The 22,013-nt window shown below is 45.7% G+C and overlaps 2 protein-coding genes across 3 annotated transcripts in view; one reads left to right on the top strand and one right to left on the bottom strand.

Moving 5' to 3' along the window:
* Nucleotides 1–1,429, top strand: part of TRIM14 (tripartite motif containing 14) — a 56,791-nt gene extending 55,362 nt beyond the window's left edge. The window contains exon 7 of the mRNA XM_017949706.2: nucleotides 1,271–1,429. The gene's annotated coding sequence lies outside the window, so the exon portion shown is untranslated. The remainder of the gene's footprint in view (nucleotides 1–1,270) is intronic.
* Nucleotides 1–20,375, bottom strand: part of NANS (N-acetylneuraminate synthase) — a 39,970-nt gene extending 19,595 nt beyond the window's left edge. The window contains exons 1-2 of one of the 2 annotated variants that reach the window (XM_031654345.1): nucleotides 20,100–20,375; nucleotides 1,427–1,642 (exon numbers count right to left, since the gene is read on the bottom strand). In XM_031654345.1, the coding sequence (XP_031510205.1) occupies nucleotides 1,427–1,642; nucleotides 20,100–20,102 (219 nt within the window). In that variant the 5' untranslated portion in view covers nucleotides 20,103–20,375. Of the gene's footprint in view, nucleotides 1–1,426; nucleotides 1,643–5,531; nucleotides 6,058–20,099 lie in introns of those variants that run through there. The other variant, XM_031654344.1, reaches the window with a different exon arrangement.
* Between the last annotated feature and the right edge of the window lie 1,638 nt (nucleotides 20,376–22,013).

Raw genomic sequence — 22,013 nt, 5'->3', positions numbered from 1 at the left:
TTTTTTTACATTTAAAAGAACACATGAAGGAATTCTAAGGAGGCAGGTCACAGAGCAGACGGGACCCGAGACCTGGCACCAGCTTGGTTTTGGCCAAGCCAAAAACCACCGGTGACCATCCTATAAGCCATTCCCTTCTGGACAGTGCCAGTGTCCCCCCTCTCAAGTCAGTCAATGCTAGTCAGCAAGGGGCAGACTCCAGAATTGTGGTTTCCTTGCTCTATTTTTTTTTTTTTTTAAGAGACAGGATCTTGCTCTATCATCCAGGTTGGCGTGCAGTGGCCCAATCGTGGCTCACTGCAGTCTCAAATACATGGGATCAAGCAATACTCAGCCTCCCAGACTACAGGTGTACGGCCACCGCGCGCGCCTGGCTAACTTTTGTATTTTTTGTAGAGATAGGGTCTCCCTATGTTGCCCACGCTGGTCTTGAGCTCCTGGCCTCAAGCAATCCTTCCAGCTCAGCCTCCCAAAGCTCTGGGATTATAGGTGTGAGCCACTGCACCCAGCCCCTGGTTTCCAGACCATTTTCTACTGGGAGAAACCTGGCCCAGCGGGGGTGTCCCTACAACTTGGAGGGACTCTGGGATTTCAGTGTGGCTGACCTCTACTTCCAGAGACAACGTGTTATTGTTGTTATTTATTTATTTATTTATTTATTTAGAGACAGAGTCTTGCTCTGTCACCAGGCTGGAGTGCAGTGGTGTGATCTCGGCTCACTGAAACCTTCACCTCCCAGGTTCAAGCGATTCTCCTGCCTCAGCCTCCCAAGTAGCTGGAACTACAGACGTGCGCCACCACACCCTGCTAATTTTTTGTATTTTAGTAGAGAAAGGGTTTCACCATGTTGGCCAGGATGGTCTCGATCTCTTGACCTCGTGACCTGCCCACCTCGGCCTCCCAAAGTGCTGGGATTACAGGTGTGAGACACCACACCTGGCTTTTTTAATTTGAAATGGAGTCTTGCTCTCTTGCCCAGGCTGGAGCGCAGTGGCGTGATCTCGGCTTACTGCAACCTTCACCTCCCAGGTTCAAGTGATTCTCCTGCCTCAGCCTCCCAAGTAACTGGGAGGCACGCACCACTATGCCCAGCTAATTTTTGTATTTTTAGTAGAGACGGGGTTTCACCATGTTGGCCAGGCTGGTCTCGAACTCCTGACCTCAGATGAGCCATCCCCCTCGGTCTCCCAAAGTGCTGGGATTACAGGCGTGAGTCACTGCGCCTGGCCAGAGACAACTTGTTTTTAAAACAATGGCATCCTTCCCACAGATTCTCACTGGGCTTTGGCGCCTGCTAGCCTCTCCAGTAGTTGGGAACAGAAAAGATGAGCAAGGGCTGGAGCTGGCCCTAAGCCGGAAGTCACCAGGCTGCCTGCTGACACTTGGTCTGCTAAAGTGACAAATGACAGAGCAGCAGAGGACTCACCTCATCCATGCCAGAGGCAGTGAAGAAGATCCCAACCTCCTCAGCGTACCTCTGCAGCTCCCTGTACTGGTCATGGTTGAACTCCAGATGTCGTTTGTGCTCGCCATACGTCTTCCCCCAGGAATGCTTTGAGGTGTATGGCCTCTCCAAGGCTTTCCGATTAAACTTGAATTCTAGCTCACTCTTCTGGAACTTGGCACAATCAGCCCCACACTCCTACAACACACATTAGGACACCTTTCAGTGACTGTTGCAGATTCTCAAAAAAAGAAAAAAATTCTGGGGCAACTGCTATGACATCACCATCTTTATTTATTTATTTATTTATTTAGAGACAGAGTATCACTCTTTCACCCAGGCTGGAGTGCAGAAGGCGTGATCTCCGCTCACTACAACCAGTGCCTCCCGGGTTCAAGCCATTCTCCTGCCTCAGTCTCCCAAGTAGCTAGGATTACAGGTGCCCACCATGATGCCCGGCTAATTTTTGTTGTTTTTAGTAGAGACAGCGTTTTGCCACGTTGGCCAGGCTGGTCTTGAACTCCTGACCTCAGGTGATCCACCCGCCTTGGCCTCCCAAAGTGCTGGGATTACAGATGTGAGCCACCACGCCCAGCCTACATCACCATCTTTAAAAACAACATAGATTGACAGAGACTTTAAGGACCTCCAAGGAAGAGAAACAGAAAAGGCAAGAAAGTCTGAAAGGAAGAAAAGGTTGTTTGGAGATGGGAGACTCCCCCCCCTATTTTTTTCTCTTAACATGCCAAAAGAAAAAAAATGGGGCTTTTTTCCTTTGTTTTGCATTGTAAATATTAAAAATACTGGATCAAAGAATTAAGGAAGATTTAAAGTTATATAACTCAGCAAAGAATAGTAAAATCAGCACTGGATGAGAATTTAGTAAAGAAAGATTCTGGCTTAACTTTTTTTTTTTTTTTTGACGGAGTTTTCGCTCTTGTTGCCCAGACTGGAGTGCAATGGCGTGATCTCGGCTCACCACAACTTCTGCCTCCCGGGTTCAAGCGATTTTACTGCCTCAGCCTCCTGAGCAGCTGGGGATTACAGGTATGCACCATAATGCCCGGCTAATTTTGTATTTTTAGTAGAGACAGGGTTTCTCCACGTTGGTCAGGCTGGTCTTGAACTCCCGACCTCAGGTGATCCACCCGCCTCGGCCTCCCAAAGTACTGGGATTACAAGGCGTGAGCCACCGCGCCCGGCGATTCTGTTTTAACTTTGACCCTAACTCTTAGATAAGTCACTTCCCAGCTCTGGACTCAGTTTCTCCATCTATATAAAAACAGTTTGGGCTACCTTCAGGACATGTAAACTGTTCTAATGAGGCCCTCTTAGGGACAAGAAAATCCAGGGACAGTGCCCTGTGCCTCTTTCTCTGATTTCAACAATAGCAACTCTGCTTTTAGCTGCTTTGCACTGGCACTGTTTTCCATGACATTTTCTTTGAACAGGTTACATGTCGAAAAGCAGAAAAACAAAAATGCCCCAGCCCCTAGGTGACTTCTACTGAGCAGAGACAATAATATAAAAGCTGGATTGTTTGACTATAAAAGCTATTAAAAAAAAAACACACACACAAAACACTCAAGAGGTCAGGCATAGTGGCCCATGCCTGTAATCCAAACACTTTATGAGAGGCCAAGGTGGGAGGATTGCTTGAACCCAGGACTTCAACACCAGCCTGGGCAACATAGTAAGACCCTGTCTCTGCAAAAAATGTAAAAATTAGCCAGGCGTGGTGGCATATGCCTGTAGTCCCAGCTACTCAGGAGGCTGAGGTAGGAGGATCCCTTCATCCCCAGAGGTTGAAGCAGCAATGAGCTATGATGGTGCCACTGCACTCCAGCCTGAACAACAGAGTGAGACTCTGTCTCAAACAAAAACAACCTACTCAAGAAAAAGAATAATTAAAACCCACTAAAGTCCTATCTCACTGCCATTTCTGTAGACACAGAGGTATTCATGCTATTAAAAACTTCTTGGATCCAGAAATGTCAGTGCTGAGATCACTATTCTTGCTCTTTGACAAATCATAAGATGGTAAGGTCAGGACTTGATGCTGGAAAGTTCGAAGAACATTAGAACTGAAAGTGACCTTGGGCAACAGAGCTCTCATTGTCTAGATAAAGATCCCAAGGCCCAGACTAACCTGACTAAAGTTGCACAGTGTCTCTAGCAAAGCTTACCAGATCCCTTTCCTAAAGGCTGCAGCCACCTAGATTCCAGCTCAATGGAATTAGAGACAAGGTCTTGCCATGTGGCCCAGGCTGGTCTCGAACTCCTGAGCTCAAGCAATCTGCCTTCCACATCCTCCCAAAGTGATGGGATTACAGGAATCAGCCACTGCACCTGGTCAGTATAGCTTTGTTTCTATGGCTTCAATATCTCCAGATATTCTTCAGTATCTCCAGATATTTTTACAACTTTAGCATTCCAAGAGGAAAAACAGGCTGCTCCTTCAAATTAAGAGTGGGAATTTCCCTCTAGAAAACAATGTTGCATAAGAAAGACTGGAGCCCTGTGGCTTAGGAGCAAAAACTGAAAAACCCCTTACTGTATTTATTATACTAGCTGTGTGCCCTTGCCTAAGTCACTTATTTTCTCTTAGCCTTTAAAATGAAATCGGCAGCATCATGGCGTTGGGTTGTTGTAAAAATTAAATGAGATGGTGCATGTACAGCATTTAGCTTAGTATCTCGTAGAGTAAGCACTCAAAAAATGTTAGCAGTGTTACTCTTGTAAAGTATTTTTATGATTCAGTGGTTAGGTTTCCATAAAATCAGTCCCAAAGGAACAGTAAGGGCCAAGGGTGGTGGCTCACACCTGTAATCCCAGCACTTTGGGAGGCCAAGGCGGGCAGATCGCTTGAGCTCAGGAGTTCGAGACCAGCCTGGGCAACATGGCCAAACCCCATCTCTACAACAAAATTAGGCCAGCATGGTGGTTCACGCCTGTGGGTCCCAGCTACTCGGGAGGCTGAGGTGGGAGAATCACTTAAGCCCGGGAGGCAGAGGTTGCAGTGAGCCGGGATCATGCCACTGCACTCCAGTCTGGGTGATACAGAGAGACCCCGTCTCAAAAAAGAAAGAAAGAAAGAACAATAAGAGAAAACCTGAGTGACAGAGCAAGACCCTATCTCTAAGATAGACAAATAAATAAACATTTAAAGAACCTGTCACAAATGATACAAAATCAGTTGAGCAGCATTGATGAAGGGAAAGGAAAGACGGGGTGAGCTACCTCTAAACCAAAGAATCATAGTGCAGGCCAGGCCTTATGCTGGGGGCTGGGGTCGTAATGAAGAATATGGCAGTCCCAAGAGAAGAGGGAGCACGGAAAGCTATAAACATCGTATCACGAATAGCTCGCATTTACCGACTCCTATGTGCCAACTGCTGGGCTCAGAGCTCTGAGAATCTCATTTGATCCCCATAACAACTCCATGCGGAAAGAACTGTTATTATCAAGCCCCGCTTTCAAATGGGGAAACAGTTCACGGAGGCTAAGTAACCAGCCCACGTTCACACAGCTAGTAGTGGTGGAGTCGAGATTTGAACTCATAGCCCCGGCTTTTAACCACTTCATATTCCACATACAGGGAATGGCAGGTGAGAAGAGACCACAGCAACTTCCAGGAACTGTCATTCCTGAAAGTAACTCTGTGCCGCTGAAGAATGTCAGAGAAGAATTATGACGGGCTGGAAGGGGCCCAGTAATTAAAATCTTGAAGGCTACGTTAAAGGGTTTCCACTCTACCAGCGGGCGGGAGGGAGCCACAGAAGGTGCCAGGCAGGGGTAATGGTCTGATCAAGTCTGAGTTTTGGAAAGATTATTCTAGCACCAGAACGGGGAGGAAAGAGGTCGGGTTAGGAGGCAGCTGCTGTAGAGCAGAAAGGTCAGGAGGGTGGTGGACGGGGTGAGGAAGAGGGATCCGAAGGATTCCTAAAACGGAACTGGCAGGCGGGAGGAGGCCGGACCAGGGTACCCAGCTGGGGAAGCCGTGTGGCCCTGGCTCCCCGCGGCCCCGCCCCGCCCGGCGCCCGGCGCCCGGCGCCCGGATCCCAGGTACCGGGAGCTCCCGCCTCACCTTGGCCATGCGGATCATGCGCTTGGCCACGTCCAGGTCGCCCTGGTGGTTCTGGCCGATCTCAGCAATAATGAAGCACGGGTGTTGCCCGCCCACCCAGCGCCCGGGACACAGCTCCAGCTCCAGCGGCATTGCGGCGGCTCGGGGTGCGGCGCCTCACTGTCAGTCTGGGTTCGGCCGCCGCCGCCGCCGTCTCTACTCTTCTGTGAGCAGCGCTACAAGACCCACACGCCTGCCCGCCACGTCAGCCCGCGGACGCCGCTCAGCCAATCCCCTAGGCCCCGCCTCGCTCCCGACAGCCAATCAGGGAGGGGGGCGGGGCTCCCGCGGGAAGGGTGTCGCGGCGGAGCGAGGAAGCTCCGCGCCCCTCTCCTGTGCTAGGCTTGAGGCTCGCTGCCCCAGGGCGTGGTCTCGCACCGTCGCGGGTTCCGTGTGTGCACCCAGGAGCAAGCATTCCCTGCAGGAGGCGGACGGCTGCCTGCGCAGGGCATAGTCTATGTCCAGCTCTCAGGGGAATGGGGAGAGCGCGCCCTATGGTGTAATGGAAAAACCAGGGTTGCTAGAGTTAGAATCACTGGACTGGATCGAGTCCAGCCTATGCCACTCACCAGCTCCTGCTTATATATACGTTACTCAGTCTTCCTGAGCGTTTTCTTTCTCTCTGAAGCAAAAAAAATGAAATAGAACTGTGAGATGACGTATAGAAACCCCTGATCACAATCCTTGGCTTGTAGTAAGTTTTCAAGAAGTGGCGGAGGTTCCTATTATATGAGAGGCAACAGGTTCAAGAAGTTGCACTGGCTTGTCCAAAGCCATACAGAAAGGCAGAGCAGAGCTGGGACCAGGACCCGGGCCTCCCAGCCCCGGGCTCTTAAAATTCACTCACCTGGCCCGGCGCAGTGGCTCACGCCTATAATCCCAGCACTTTGGGAGGCCAAGGCAGGCAGATCACCTGAGGTCGGGAGTTCAAGACCAGCCTGACCAATATGGAGAAACCCTGTCTCTGCTAAAACTACAAAAAAATTAGCTGGGTGTGGTGGTGCATGCCTGTAATCCCAGCTACTGATGGGACTGAGGCTTGAACCCGGGAGGTGGAGGTTTCAGTGAGCCCAGATCACACCACTGCACTCCAACCTGGTGACACTGCAAGACTCTATCTCAAAAATAAATAAATAAATAAATAAATAAATAAATAAATAAATAAATAAATAAAAAAAATAAAATAAAACAAAGAAGATAACAGTTATTTCCCAAAATAAACCTCCTTCTTGCCTGGGGACTAGACTGCCTTTGTAGGACTAACAAATTAGCCACAAGATTAGAAATGTAGGAGTCATGCAGCTGGAGGCTACAAGAAACTGACCCTCCCCAAATTGCCCCTGGGGATAACATCACCATTATAAAACCTAAGATAAGTGCTTGAGATATTTTGCAGACACTGCACTTGATGGATCAGCTGGCACCACCAGACTGATAAACTGGTACATCTGATCTTGTGGCCCCCACCCAGGAACTGACTTGGTGCAAGAAGACAGCTTTGCCTTTCTATGATTTTATCTCCAACACAACCAATCAGCACTCCTGACACACTGGCCTCTCTTAACCCACCAAATTATCCTTAAATACTCTGATCTCCAAGGTGGGGCATGGTGGCTCACACCTGTAATCCCAGCACTTTGGGAGGCTGAGGTGGGTGGATCACCTGAGGTCAGGAGTTCAAGACCAGCCTGGCCAACATGGTAAAACTCTGTCTCTACTAAGAATACAAAATTAGCCAGGTATGGTGGTGCATGCCTATAATCCCAGCTACTTGGGAGGCTGAGGTAGGAGAATCACTTAAACCTGGGAGGCGGAGGTTGCAGTGAGCTGAGATTGTGCTATTGCACTCCAATCTGGGCAACAAGAGCAAAAACTCCATCTCAAAACAAACAAACAAAAAAACCCCAAAACCTCTGATCCCCGAATGCTAGGGGAAATTTATTTGAGTGATAATAAAACTTGTTTCCTGCACAGCTGGCTCTGCATGAGTTACTCTCTCTATTGCAATTCCCCATCTTGATAAATCAGCTCTGTGTAGGTAGTGGGCATGATGAACCAGTTGAGCAGGTAAAAATTTGGGGGCTCATTCAGGATTGCCCTTGTGCTACCTGCCCCTGGTTCTGTACACCCCGTCTGGCGATGGATCCAGAGGCCAGCCCAAGCGGTCGCCTAGTTTTGGACTGGGGGCTGACTCTGGCTTCGTCTCTATCGGCAGGGCACTACTAGCCCAATGTGTATGGAGTACACTTTGCAATAGAGAAATTGTCCTGGGGAGATGTCCCATAACTAGAGCTCCATGGCGAGGTGTCTGTCTGTAGCTCCACCATGGGGTGCCTGTAACTGTAACCTTATCACAGTGTCTGTTTGTAGCCCCATCGTGGAGTGTCTGCAGCTGTAGCCATGGGTATCTGATTTGGTGAGTATTCTAGGCGCTGCCAACACCCCTTTCCTTCTCCCAATTGGTTCAGCTTCTTCAGGGGTCTTGGTTGGCTCTCCCTAATTAGTAGGAAGAGTCTTGGTTCTGGACTTCTCTTCAATCAGTAGGATTTCGGGGAGATTTCTCAGAGAATAGGAGGATAGTTTGGAAGGAATACTCTTGGAATTCTTGGTTAGGGATCCTGGTTTGGAAGGCCTTCTGTCCGTCTTGTCTTTGTGTGTGTGTTTGTATATGTGGAGGGGATCTCTGAAGGAATTTCTGATGCAAGTCCAGCAGGCCTAACTCAGAGACCCCTCTGTAAGTATGGTCACAGTCAGTGAGCTCTGAAAAAAAAGCTTAACAGGCCTGACTGTTAAGGGGTAACTGTCTGCTTTCGCCTTGCCCTGAGACTACTCATTGATGCCATCCCTCCCCACCTTGAATGGATCAAAGATGATAGAGACCAAAGAGAGACAGTTTGAGCCTTGCTAGGTTGATACCGGGTGCCGAATGAGGTGTAGTATCTGTTTTGTTATGTGTATTTTGCTTCAGCTGAGATGGAAAATGTTAATTCGGTTCCCCATGCAGCCCGTCGGGCAGCATCTTAAAAAGTTGCGAAGCTGGCCGGGCGCGGTGGCTCAAGCCTGTAATCCCACCACTTTGGGAGGCGGAGACGGGCGGATCATGAGGTCAGGAGATCGAGACCATCCTGGCTAACACGGTGAAACCCCGTCTCTACTAAAAAATACAAAAAAAAAAAACTAGCCGGGCGAAGTGGCGGGTGCCTGTAGTCCCAGCTACTGGGGAGGCTGAGGCAGGAGAATGGCGTGAACCCGAGAGGAGGAGCTTGCAGTGAGCTGAGATCCGGCCACTGCACTCCAGCCTGGGTGACAGAGCAAGACTCCGTCTCAAAAAAAAAAAAAAAAAAAAGTTGTGAAGCTTTGCCTATGGTTCCATAAAACAGAAAAGGATGATTTTTATTTATTTATTTATTTTGTAGTGAGGCTTGGCCCCCACAGCTATAGCATAGTAAGCAGAGTGATCAAAGGCTGCTCCGTTCTTTTAGAAGCTGCAGAGAAAGAGAACCTGGAAACTTGGTATGCCGGAAAAAAGGGTAAGAACTTCTTACTAGCCAAGTTTTCTGGCCTCTCTGTGGTGTGTGTGTGTGTGTGTGTGTGTGTATGGTAAACATCACTGTTTGTCTCCTCTGCAAAGGTCTGATTAATAGAAAAAAAGACTTACGAGACTAGTTTTAGGCTATAGAAAATCTGGTATACTTAGTGCTCTGAGTTTGTTTTTCTGTGTTGTTCTATAATGGAGAGGCATCACAGGGTGGAACGTGGACTTAGGAGCCGTATAAGCCAACTGTCCAAGCCAGTTCAGCAGGCTGGTCACTTACAAACTTTTCTGTGAGTCCCTGAAACCAATACCAGATGAAGCTGCTCTCTTACATTGTTTTAAGTCCTTGAACTTAACCTTGTGACCATATGAGGATTCTTTATCTTGGATTCTGCCATCCAGAGGACAGGAATTTTTGGGTTCATGTCATAGTTAGCCCTAAAAATTATCTTGAGCAGTTAAAAGAATTTGCAAGCTCAAAATCTTCCTTCTGGGAAGAGCAATAGAAAACGCTTAATGCAGTAGCTCAGTCCTAACGCTTTGGCATTTGACAATGGTGGCCTAGGTTCAATTCTTGGCTTAGGGGGCTTAGGGAGTGAGCCCTTTCTGTTTTGTTATTTGTGTAACTTTTTGTCATTTATTGATTCTTTTTCCCCATGGACTGATTCTGATTTCCTGTCTTTATTTTTACTTTTGCTGAACTACCTTTGGGGAGACTCCAATTATTGTAAAACAAAAACAAAAATTGCTTATCATCTCTTTAAGACACTGTATGCATCCATGGTTATGACCTTAGTTAAAATGTATTAATTTCACATGGGAGGTTACCTGTGGTAGAATTCAAAAGCCAGAAATATTGGCTGTCCTGGCTACAGTCTGGTAATAAAAGATTTTAGGCTGGGCACGGTGGCTCACGCCTGTAATCCCAGCACATTGGGAGGCCAAGATGAGTGGATCACCTGAGGTTGGGAGTTCGAGACCAGCCTGACCAACATGGAGACACCCCATCTCTAATAAAAATACAAAATTAGGCCGGGCACGGTGGCTCAAGCCTGTAATCCCAGCACTTTGGGAGGCCGAGACGGGCGGATCACGAGGTCAGGAGATGGAGACCATCCTGGCTAACATGGTGAAACCCCGTCTCTACTAAAAAATACAAAAAACTAGCCGGGCGAGGTGGCGGGCACCTGTAGTCCCAGCTACTCGGGAGGCTGAGGCAGGAGAATGGCGTAAACCCGGGAGGCGGAGCTTGCAGTGAGCCGAGATAGCGCCACTGCACTCCAGCCTGGGCGACAGAGCGAGACTCCGTCTCAAAAAAAAAAAAAAAAAATTAGCCAGTCGTGGTGGCGCGCGCCTGTAATCCCAGCTACTTGGGAAGCTGAGGCAGGAGAATCACTTGAACCCGGGAGATGGAGGTTGCAGTGAGCCGGGATCGCGCCACTGCACTCCAGCCTGTGCGACAAGAGCAAAACTCTGTCTCAAACAAATAAAAGAAAATTTTAATAGTTTTTTAAGAAAAAAAGAGTTATATGGTTAAAATCAGCTTAATAAAAAGTGGATATCCAAACTGTACATACATTTTAAAAACCTTTATGTTTGTTTTCTTTTCTCTTCTTATTTTTCTGAAGGAAAATTAAGTTTTTTTTTTTTTTCTTCTCAGTCAACTGAATTGTTTTTCTCCATTTTGTCTTCTTTTCTTGCCATTCTTGATGTCCACATGAGAGAACCTAAGATAGTTACTAACAGCCTGGGACTCCTGGGGAAAAACAGAGGAGGTGTTACAGACCCCATTCTAGGAAAAACCTCTGTTTTCCTCATGTAACCCCAGGAATTGAAGGAGGATAGAGTCCTCTCAAAATCTAAGGCTCTGTTCTGTTTTACATTACATTACCTGACACTTTGACTTTGGGGTGGGGAGTGGGGGTGTCCAAAATTACTTTGCGTTGTGAGAGAGCTTTTAGCCTTGGTGTGTAATAACCAGGTAGAAAATGTATTCTAAGGGATGGCTAATGGCAGTTACAAGGGATACTTGGCTCTTTGCATGCTTGTATCAAAGAAGCATGCTCTTGACCACCTAGAGGCATGGAAACATCTCCACCCCACCCCCTCACCCCTGCTAGATATGAGACTTCCATAGGGGATGGGCTGATTACAAAAAGAGCTGATTAGCTTTGGGTTGCCTTGCAATGAAATCCACAGTAGAAGCATTGCACTGTCTTCTCCGGTAGCATTTCCTTTCTTTTTGGGGATCCAGGATCCAGTATAAAAATGGGACCCTTAATTTTGGGGATCTGTTTTTACCTTCCAGCTGTGGCTGCTTGTTAGAACATTGACTCACTCCTCTTAACCCACATCATGGGTTAAAGAAATCATTGCCAGGAGGCCTTCACTCCCCTAGAAGGGCATCATTTGTTAAGTCCTTTTTCTATGGTTTGGAGTAAAAGGGGCAATGATTAGAAATGTATCCCCCCATGATAGTTTCTATAGCAGATTCTACCATAAAGTCTATGGTTCCACAACAGACTTTATCTTGTGAAAGTTATGCTAAATAATGGAATTTCTCTAGATTACTTACTGGCTAAATAGAAGTATCTGTGCAGGGGCTGGCACTTGTGGCCTAAGGATAAATACTTCACATCGGGCATTATAGAGATTCAGTTGCAGGGGATTAGTGGAAAGACTGCTTAGTTAAGCAAATAGACTCTTCATCTAGCTCATTCTTTGATCTATTTAATTTTAGGTGGTTTGGTTTGTGGGGGCCCTGGATAAGGAGAACAGTCCAAACATTTGGTGTTATCCTTGCAATAGTCATAATAGTAGTCTCCTTGGTGTGCTGTATTCTCTCAAAGGTTTTAAGTGTTTGCACACAGCCATCTTTAGAATGTCAAATGGGCTCTCTTCAGTTGGAATGACAAGAGATGAAAGAAATGTGCAACCATGCCGGGTGTTGTGGCTCACTCCTGTAATCCCAGCACTTTGAGAGGCCAAGGCAGGTGGATCACAAGGCCAGGAGTTCGAGATCAGCCTGGCCAACATAGTGAAACCCTGTCTCTACTAAAAAATACAAAAATTAACTGGATGTGGCAGTGCCTGCCTGTAAACCCAGCTACTCAGGAGGCTGAGACACGAGAATCACTTAAACCCAGGAGGTGGAGGTTGCAGTGAGCCAAGATCACACCACTGCACTCCAGCCTGGGTGACGGAGTAGACTCTGTCTCGAAAAAAGAAATGTGCAACCATGAGGACACCATAACCTATGAATGACACGCTGAGACCAGAAACCCAAAATAATGGGAACTGAGAGTGGCATTAAGGCCCTAAGTTTTGGTCACGGTCTCACCTAAGTGAGAACTCTCACCTAAGTGAGAATGTGACCAAAAAGGGGGAATTTTTTTAAACAAAATTAGGGGAGGCCATTGTTTTGGAATGAGCTCTAGGCCCCAAACCAAACCAAAATGGAGTTGCTTGTGCTAAATGTGACATAGTGATACTAAGACTCTAAGGAACACATAGGTCCTAGAACAAACCAGGTTTTGTTTTTCTTCTGTAAAAAGGACGTTCCAGCATAAGGAGGTACTCTCTACTCAGTCCTTGTTCCCACCTTGCAAGACTCACTGTTCTATTGTTTCCCAGTGGGTTTCAAGACCAAATAAGTATATTTATGCTGGGATAGTGACATCAATGACTAAAGTTTTGGTCAATCTCTCAAAATTGAGAAAATGACCAAAAGCGGGGAATTGTTAAATCAAGTTTAGCCTAAAGCTGCCTCCTTATATACTTTAAGTTCGGCCCAAAGGTGTTCTGTACATCATGAACTATAACAAGTGGAGCTGTAAACAGACTGTAGCCCATATCTGTGCCAATCACTGAGTTTTGGTCAATCAAATGTAGCCAATTGTTCCAACTATGTTAAAATAAGGCAAACACTGAGATGTAAGCGATCCAGTTGCTTCTAAACCTCATTTCTGTTTTCTGTACTTCACTTTCCTTTTCTTGTCCATAAATCTTCTTCCACCACAACGCAGGGCTGGAGTATCTATGCCTACTCTGGTTCTAAAGGCTGCCCAATTCATGACTTGCTCATTGCTCAATTAAACGCCTTTAAATTTAATTCAGCTGAAGTTTTTCTTTTATCACCATGGCAGAGACGTTTGAACCAGAGTGACTCCATCTTGAATGGGGGCCAAATAAAATAAGGCTGAAACCTTCTGAGCTGCATTCCCATGAGATTAAAGCATTCCTTGTTACAGGAAGAGATAGGAGGTCGACACAGGGTACATGTCACAAAGACCTTGCTGATAAACAAGTTGCAATAAAGAAGTCGGCCAAAACCCACCAAAACCAAGATGGCAATGAGAGTGACCTCTGGTCGTCCTCACTGTTCGTTATACACTAATTATAATGTATTGGCATGCTAAAAGACACTCCCATCAGTGCCATGACAGTTTATAAATGTCATAGCAATATAGAAAGTTACCCCATATGGTCTAAAAGGGGGCAAACTCTCAGTTCCAGGAATTGTCCACCCCTTTCCTGGAAAACTCATGAATAACCCACCCCTTCTTCAGCATATAATTAGGAAATGACCGTAAAAGCGGACAGCCAGCAGCCCTTGGGGGTGCTCTACATATGGAATAGTCATTCTTTTTTTTTCTTTGAGACAGAGTCTCACTCTGTTGCCTAGGCTGGAGTGTAGTGGTGCAATCTTGGCTCACCGCAACCTCCACCTTCCAGGTTCAAGTGATTCTCCTGCCTCAGCCTCCCGAGTAGCTGGGATTACAGGCATGTGATACCACACCCAGCTAATTTTTGTATTTTTAGTAGAGATGGGGTTTCTCCATGTTGGTCAGGCTGGTCTCAAACTCCTGACCTCAGGTGACCTACCTGCCTTGGCCTCCCAAAGTGCTGGGATTACAGGCATGAGACACCGTTCCCGGCCAGAATAGCCATTCTTTGTTCCTTTACTCTTTTTTCTTTTTTTTTTTCTCCTGAGACGGAGTCTTGCTCTGTCACCCAGGCTGGAGTGCAGTGGCATGATCTCGGCTCACTGCAACCTCCGCCTCCCAGGTTCAAGCAATTCTCCTGTCTCAGCCTCCTGAGTAGCTGGAATTACAGGCGCCCGCCATCACACTCAGCTAATTTTTGAATTTTTAGTAGAGACGGGGTTTCACCATGTGGCCAGACTGGTCTCAATGTCATGACCTTGTGATCCACCTGCCTCGGCTTCCCAAAATGCTGAGATTACAGACATGAGCCACCACGCCCAGCCTATTCCTTTACTCAAGTTGAACAATTTTCAAAAGCCAAAGAAGCAGTTTATAACCTTGAAGCATTTAGCAAACCTAATATCTGACCTGCCTAAATTAGACCAAATGTCTTTATTTTACCAATAATCTTTAAAATTGTTTTTATTTCCCAAAGGTTACTAAAGTCATGTGAACTAAAAGGCATTACAGTTTTTTTCTTTCAAAATATTTAAGTGCTTATTTTTCTTCAAGCCGATTAATCAGAGCTCTTTTATATAAACATCACACACACAACACATATATAACTACACAGACAGATAGATGGAAGAAGAGCCAGTAGTTGTAGGATTTTTACATTTCTTAATTGGATTATTGGCTTTAGAGTGGAGCCCTTCGAAGAACAGGGTGAGGAAAGCATGCAGTTTCTAGGGCCTAATAAGTAGGCACACCTGGAAGGTAAAATGGATTCCCCCAATATTAAGGGTTTCATTTTTAAATCAGATCTCAGATCCTAAAAGGAGAAATGCTATGGAACAAGACAGTGCAATGATTTTACCATGCATTTCATTGCAAAGCAATCGAAAGCTAACCAATCCATTCTGTGACTAGCCCATCACCCACAGGAGTCTTATCTCTCAGCTGGGGGTGGGGGTGACATTTTCATACTTTCTTTTTTTTTTTTTTTTTTTGAGGAGTCTCACTCTGTCACCCAGGCCGGAGTGCAGTGGCATGATCTCAGCTCACTGCAACCTCCACCTTCTGGGTTCAAGCAATTCTTCTGCCTCAGCCTCCTGAGTAGCTGGGACTAGAGGCATGCCCCACCACACCTGGCTAATTTTTGTATTTTTAGTAGAGATGAGGTTTCACCATATTGGCCAGGCTGGTCTCAAACTCTTGACCTCGTGATCCACCTGCCTTGGCCTCCCAAAGTGCTGGGATTACAGGGATGAGCCACCACGCCCGGCTCATTTCCATACTTTCTAGGTGGCCAAGAGCATGCTTCTCTGATCCAAACATGCAAAGAGCTGAGGATTCCCCCATAATTGCCATTAGCTGTCCCCAAAACTATATTTCCTACCTAGCTATTACATGTTAAATTTCTCTCATAATGTGAAGTAACTTCTGATACCCCCAAAAGTCAAAAATATCAGATAATGAAATGCAGAAAATAACAGAGCCTTAGATTTTGAGAGGGATCTAACTGCTTCCAATTCCTGGGGTTTCATGAGAAAAACAGAGGTTTTTCCCAAAATGGGGTCTGTGGTGCCTCCTGTTTTATCCAAGGAGTCCCAGGCTGTTAGACTTTGAATATCTGCTTTTAATTAAGCTGACTTTTAACCATAGTGCTCTTCTTAAAAAGTCCTTTTAAATTTCTTATTACCTAACTTTAGCCAGGCCAAACGGCCAACATTTTTCACTTTTAAACTTTGCCAAAAGGAACCTTATAAGTGAAACCACCAAGCCTCAACTAAGGTTATGAAATAACCACAAGTGTATGAGGTATTTTCATTTTTGGGGTTTGTTTGTTTGTTTTGAGATGGAGTTTAGCTCTTGTTGTCCAGTCTGAAGTACAGTAACACAATCTCAGCTTACTGCAATCTTCACCTCCTGGGTTCAAGTGATTCTCCTGCCTCAGCCTCCCGAGCAGCTGGGGTTACAGGTGCCCACCACCACACCTGACTAATTTTTGTATTTTTAGTAGAAACAGCATTTTGCTATGTTGGCCAGGCTGGTCTCAAACTTCTGACCTCAGGTGATCCGCCTACCTCGGCCTCTCAAAGTTCTGGGACTACAGGCATGAGCCAAGGTATTTTCTTTTCTTTTTTTCTTTCTTTTCTTCTTTTTTTTTTTTTCTGAGATGGAGTCTTGCTCCTATCGTGCAGGCTGGAGTGCAGTGGTGCGATCTCAGCTCACTGCAACCTCCACCTCCTGGGTTCAAGCAATTCTCCTTCCTCAGCCTCCCGAGTAGCTGGGAATACAGACATGTGCCACCACTCCTGGCTAATTTTTGTATTTTTGTAGAGACAGGGTTTCACCATGTTGGCCAGGTTGGTCTCAAACTCCTGACATAAGGTGATTCATCTGCCTCGGCCTCCCAAAGTGCTAGGATTACAGGTGTGAGCCACCACGCCCTCGCTCGCCAAGGTATTTTCAAAGAGGTGATAAGCAATTTTTATAAAACTTAGAATCTTCAAAGGTAGCTCAGAAAAAGGAAAATTTAAGAAAGGAAGTTAGAAGTTGTTTATGAAGGGGAAGAGAATCAACAAATGGTAAAGGTCACATACATATCAACCAGAAAGTATTCATTCCCTATGCCAGGATTGAACTTGGGCCACCATTATAGAATGGTGAAGCCTTCACTGCTAAGCTACAGCACCAGACAGTTTCCATTGCTCTTCCCAGATGGAGTCTGGAGCAGTCAATTTTGAGCTTCCAAAGACTTATAACTGTTCAAGATAATTTTTAGAGCTGACTATGATATGAAGCCCAAGATTCCTATTCCCTGGAAGACAGAGATCAAGAGAAAGTACCACCACGTGGTTACAAGGTCAAGCTCCCAAGGACATAAAACAAGATGGAGACCTCATTCAGTCTGTTTTGTTTTGTTTTGTTTTATTTTGTTTTTTTCTGTGACCTGCAGCAAGGTTTGGAACTGACCAGTTTGTCATGCTGGCTTGAACAGTGGGATAATGAAGTCCTAGGCCCACATTCTATCCTAAAGTACCCCCCTCCATTATAGAACAACACAGAAAGACTAGTCTCACACCTTACAAACCCCTTTTCCCATTAATCCAAACTTTACAGAGGAAAGGAATGGTCATTTTTACCATTAATTCAACTGGTTTGCACAGAGAGAGAGAGGCCAAAAGTCTGACTGATGAGAAATCCTTACCCTTTTGCCAGCATGTCAGATTTCTGGGTTCTCTTTCCTTAAGCCCTAGCAAACCTGCTCACCACACAATAGCTCTGGTAGTCAAGCTGCAACACAAAAGAAAATCTTTTTTTTTTCCTTCTGTTTCATGGAACCACAAGCAAAACCTTCTCAATTTTGTAAGATGCTGTCCAAAGGGTTTCATAGGGTAACTAAATTAACATTTTCCATTCTGACCAGAGCAAAATATGTTTGGCAAAACATAGACATTAGCCACTTTGCTTAGCACCCAATATCGAACTGGCAAGGCTCAAACATGCCCACAGTTGGGCCGTGTCATCTTTAATCCAACCTCCAACCAGGGGTTTCAATATGTGGTCTCTGGGCAAGATGGTCACCCTGAGTAACAGAAAAGATAGGAAAGAAAAAGGAGAGAAAGAAAGAAAAGCATTGCCTGTGGCAGGGTGGGGAAGGCGAGGAGCTCAGGGAGGCCAGAGAAAGGCGCACTGTATTAGTCTGTTTCCATGCTGCTGATGAAGACATACCTGAGACTGGGTAATGAATGTATAAAGAAAAAGAGATTTCATGGTGATATGGTTTGGCTGTGTCCCCACCCAAATCTTATCTTGAATTGTAGCTCCCATAATTCCCACATGTTGTGGGAGGGACCTGGTGGGAGATAATTGAATCATGAGGGCAGTTTCCCTTATGCTGTTCTTATAATAGTGAATAAATCTCATGAGATCTGATGGTTTTATAGGGGGTTTCCCCTTTCACTTGGCTCTCATTCTCTCAGAAAATGGGGTTTTCTTTTCTATCACATTGTCAGGCTTCAAATTTTCTGAACTTTTATATTCTATTTCCCTTTTAAAATTGAATGCTTTTGACAGCACCCAAGTCACCTCTTGAATGCTTTGCTGCTTAGAAATTTCTTCTGCCAGATACCCTAAATCATCTCCCTCAAGTTCAAAGTTCCACATATCTTGAGGGTAGGGGCAAAATGCCACCAGTCTCTTTGCTAAAACATAGCAAGAGTCACCTTTACTCCAGTTCCCAATAAGTTCCTCATCTCCATCTAAGACCACCTCAGCCTGGATTTTATTGTTTCAGTCTGGATTTTATTGTCCAAATCATTATCAGCATTTTGGTCAAAGCCATTCAACAAGTGTCTAAGAAGTTCCAAACTTTCCCACATTTTCCTGTCTTCTTCTGAGCTCTCCAAACTGTTCCAACTTCTGCCTGTCACCCAGTTTCAGAGTCACTTCCACATTTTTGGGTATCTTTACAGCACTGGTCCACTCTACTGGTACTAATTTACAGTATTTGTCCATTTTCATGCTGCTGATAAAGACATAACCAAGACTGGGTAATTTATAAAGAAAAAGAGGTTTAATGGTCTCACAGTTCCACTTGGTGGGGGAGGCCTCACAATCATGGTGGAAGGCAAAAGGCACGTCTTACATGGCAGCAGACAAGAGAATGAAAACCAAGCAAAAGAGATTTCCCCTTATAAAACCATCAAATCTCGTGAGACTTACTCACTACCATGAGAACAGTATGGGGAAAACCACCACCATGATTCAATTCTCTCCCACCAGGTCCCTCCCACAACACATGGGAATTATGGGAGCTACAATTCAAGATGAGATTTAGTTGGGGACACAGCCAAACCGTATCACCCAGCCATTGCAGTGATGCTTAATCAAAAGTTCAAGTAGTCGCTTTTTGGTCACCAAGGGACCTTTTCCAGCTGTCCCATCAGCTCCCAAATTTCACCTTTGGGGAGAAAAGCTTCCCCATGTTCCAAGGTCCTGTACGTGCCTAATCCTGTCACCCACAGCTGTCAGCAAAGAGTACAAGGCAGGTTTAATTTTTTAAATCAATTAGTTGCCTAGGCTTTTTATTTGCCTTTTGTAAAGTCTTTAAATAAAAATGTGGAAATCTTTTTAAACTCTTCTGTATATCAGTTGGGCACGGTGGCTCATGCGTGTAATCCCAGCACTTTGAGAGGCCCAGACGGGTGGATCACGAGGTCAGGAGTTAAAGATCATCCTGGCCAATATGGCAAAACCCCCTCTCTACTAAGAATACAAAATTAGCTGAGTGCGGTGGCGCATGCCTGTAATCCCAGCTACTCTGGAGGCTGAGGCAGGAGAATTGCTTGAACCTGGGAGGCGGAGGTTGGGGTCAGCCGAGATCACGCCATTGCACTTCAGCCTGGGCAACAAGAGCGAAACTCCGTCTCAGAAAGAAAGAAAAAAAAAACCCCACAAACAAATAAAAAAACTCTTCTGCATATCAACAGACATCCCTAGATGAGACTAATTAGGGAGCCCTCATTTTCAAATGCATTTCAGTACAGTTTTATTCATTTGGAATGTTCCACTTTAAGTTACGTTTAGTACGATTTCACCATTTCTGTAAGACTTTGCTGCTTCTGGGGCCCTAACACTTATGTATATATAAGTCAGAAGGAACTCAGTTCTTCAGAAATTAAGTATCTAATTTTTATCTAAGATACTGGGTTTGCTCTCAGGTTCCCTTGATTAACTTAGCCAATGCTTTTTTTCCTATGTAAGCACTCAAGAAAAATGAAACAAAGGGGTGAAAAACAAAAATCCCTGTGATTTCCAAAACCCAAATTTTACAACCCCTGCAATATTACCATTTACTACCAGTTTCTTTCTGACCCAGTCAGATGTAAGAGGCCTTAACATGATCCAAGCCAGTTAATTACCAGATCTAATTCAATCCTGGACCCAGTCCAGTTTCTGTTGTGATTTCCAAACCCAGTTCGGAACAGAAATTTCCTCAAAGAAACTCGGAGAGCTCAAAACACAAATCCATGGAGTTCTGAAATCTGAGCAAGAACTTACCATGATCCCCAGCTGCTCCAAGAGATCAATGGACACAAATGGGTCTTGCAGGTACCTTGCTAGTTCACTCAGCACCCCTGGAGGTCATTAGAAGCTCTACTTCAGATCCTGCTTCTGACCACATCAGATGAAAGCAAAGCTTCAGCTGAGTTAAATTTAAAGGAGTTTAATTAAGAAAAGAACAATTCATGAACTGGGGAGCCTTTTGAGCCAGGCTAGGCTCAGAAACTCTAGCACAGCCATGTGGTGGAAGAAGGTTTATGGACAGAAAAAGGAAAGTGATGTACAGAAAACAGCAGTGAGGTTCAGAAACAACTGGATTGGTTACAGCTCGGCATTTGCCTTATTTGAACACAGTTTAAACAGTTGGCTACATTTGATTGGCCAAAAAAAAAAAAAAAACAAACTCAGTAATTGGCACAGGTGTGGGCCATGGTTTGTTTATACCTCCACTTGTTATAGTTCACGATGTACAGAAAACCCTTTAGGCTGAACTTAAAATATGTAAGGAGGCAGCTTTAGGCTAAACTTGATTTAACAAGGGATATCAGAGATGACCTTGTACTGAGAGAGGATTTGACCTTGGCGTGTGTAATGGTGGACAAGAGCTACAAAGTTAGGGGTGGCTGAGCACAATTTACAGGAGTAGTCTTGGCTGTTGTTTTTTTCTCTCTTAGGAAGCTGTTGTTTAAGGATCATACTTCTAGTTTGGAGGTGCATTCTTTATTTTTATTTTTATTTTTTGGAGACAGAGTCTGCTCTGTCACCCAGGCTGGAGTGCAGTGGTGCAGTCTTGGCTCACTGCAACCTCCGCCTTCTGGGTTCAGGCAATTTTCCTGCCTCAACCTCTCACATAGCTGGGACTACAGGCATGCACCACCATACCCGGCTAATTTTTTGTATTTTAATAGAGACAGGGTTTCATCATGTTGCCCAGGGTGGTCTCAAACTCCTGAGCTCAGGCAATGCACCCGCCTTGGCCTCCCAAAGTGCTGTGATTATAGGTGTGAGCCACCACACTGAACTCAGAGGTGCATTCTTTTTTTTTTTTTTTTGAGACGGAGTCTCGCTCTGTAGCCCAGGCTGGAGTGCAGTGGCCGGATCTCAGCTCACTGCAAGCTCCGCCTCCCGGGTTCACGCCATTCTCCGGCCTCAGCCTCCCGAGTAGCTGGGACTACAGGCGCCCGCCACCTCGCCCGGCTAGTTTTTTGTATTTCTTAGTAGAGACGGGGTTTCACCGTGTTAGCCAGGATGGTCTCGATCTCCTGACCTCGTGATCCACCCATCTCGGCCTCCCAAAGTGCTGGGATTACAGGCTTGAGCCACCGCGCCCGGCCCAGAGGTGCATTCTAAAGGGTCTTCGTCATTGCTTTTTCTCCCAAAATTAATCTCAATTTGGCTTGTCTGTGTACATTTAGGTGAGGAACTGAACTGTTGTTTTCATAGGTAAATGACAGAGTTTACTCAGCACCCAAGAGAAAGAGCATTTTGCAGCCAGTCACGGTGGCTCATGCCTGTAATCCCAACACTTTGGGAAGCCAAGGCGGGCAGATCACGAAGTCAGGATATCGAGACCATCCTAGCCAACATAGTGAAGCCCCATCTCTACTAAAAATATAAAAATTAGCTGGATGTGGTGGCGTGTGCCTGTAATTCCAGCTACTTGGGAGGCTGAAGCAGGAGAATAGCTTGAACCAGGGAGTTGGAGGTTGCAGTGAGCCGAGATGGCACCACTGCACTCCAGCCTGGTGACAGAGCGAGACTCCATCTCAAAAAAAAAAAAAAAAAAGAAAGAGCATTTTGCCCTTCCTAGCTGAAAGGCGCCCCTCAGTGACCGGGCGCCACGTGGGAGTGTCTGGAGGGTTGACCCTCATGATGTGCAACGGCCCTACAGGGAACCCTCCACCAAAATTA

Source organism: Papio anubis, chromosome 13, assembly GCF_008728515.1.
Source record: "Papio anubis isolate 15944 chromosome 13, Panubis1.0, whole genome shotgun sequence".
NCBI lineage: Eukaryota > Metazoa > Chordata > Mammalia > Primates > Cercopithecidae > Papio > Papio anubis.
Note: the sequence above shows the minus strand (reverse complement) of the source record. Positions and strands in the feature narration are given on the sequence as shown.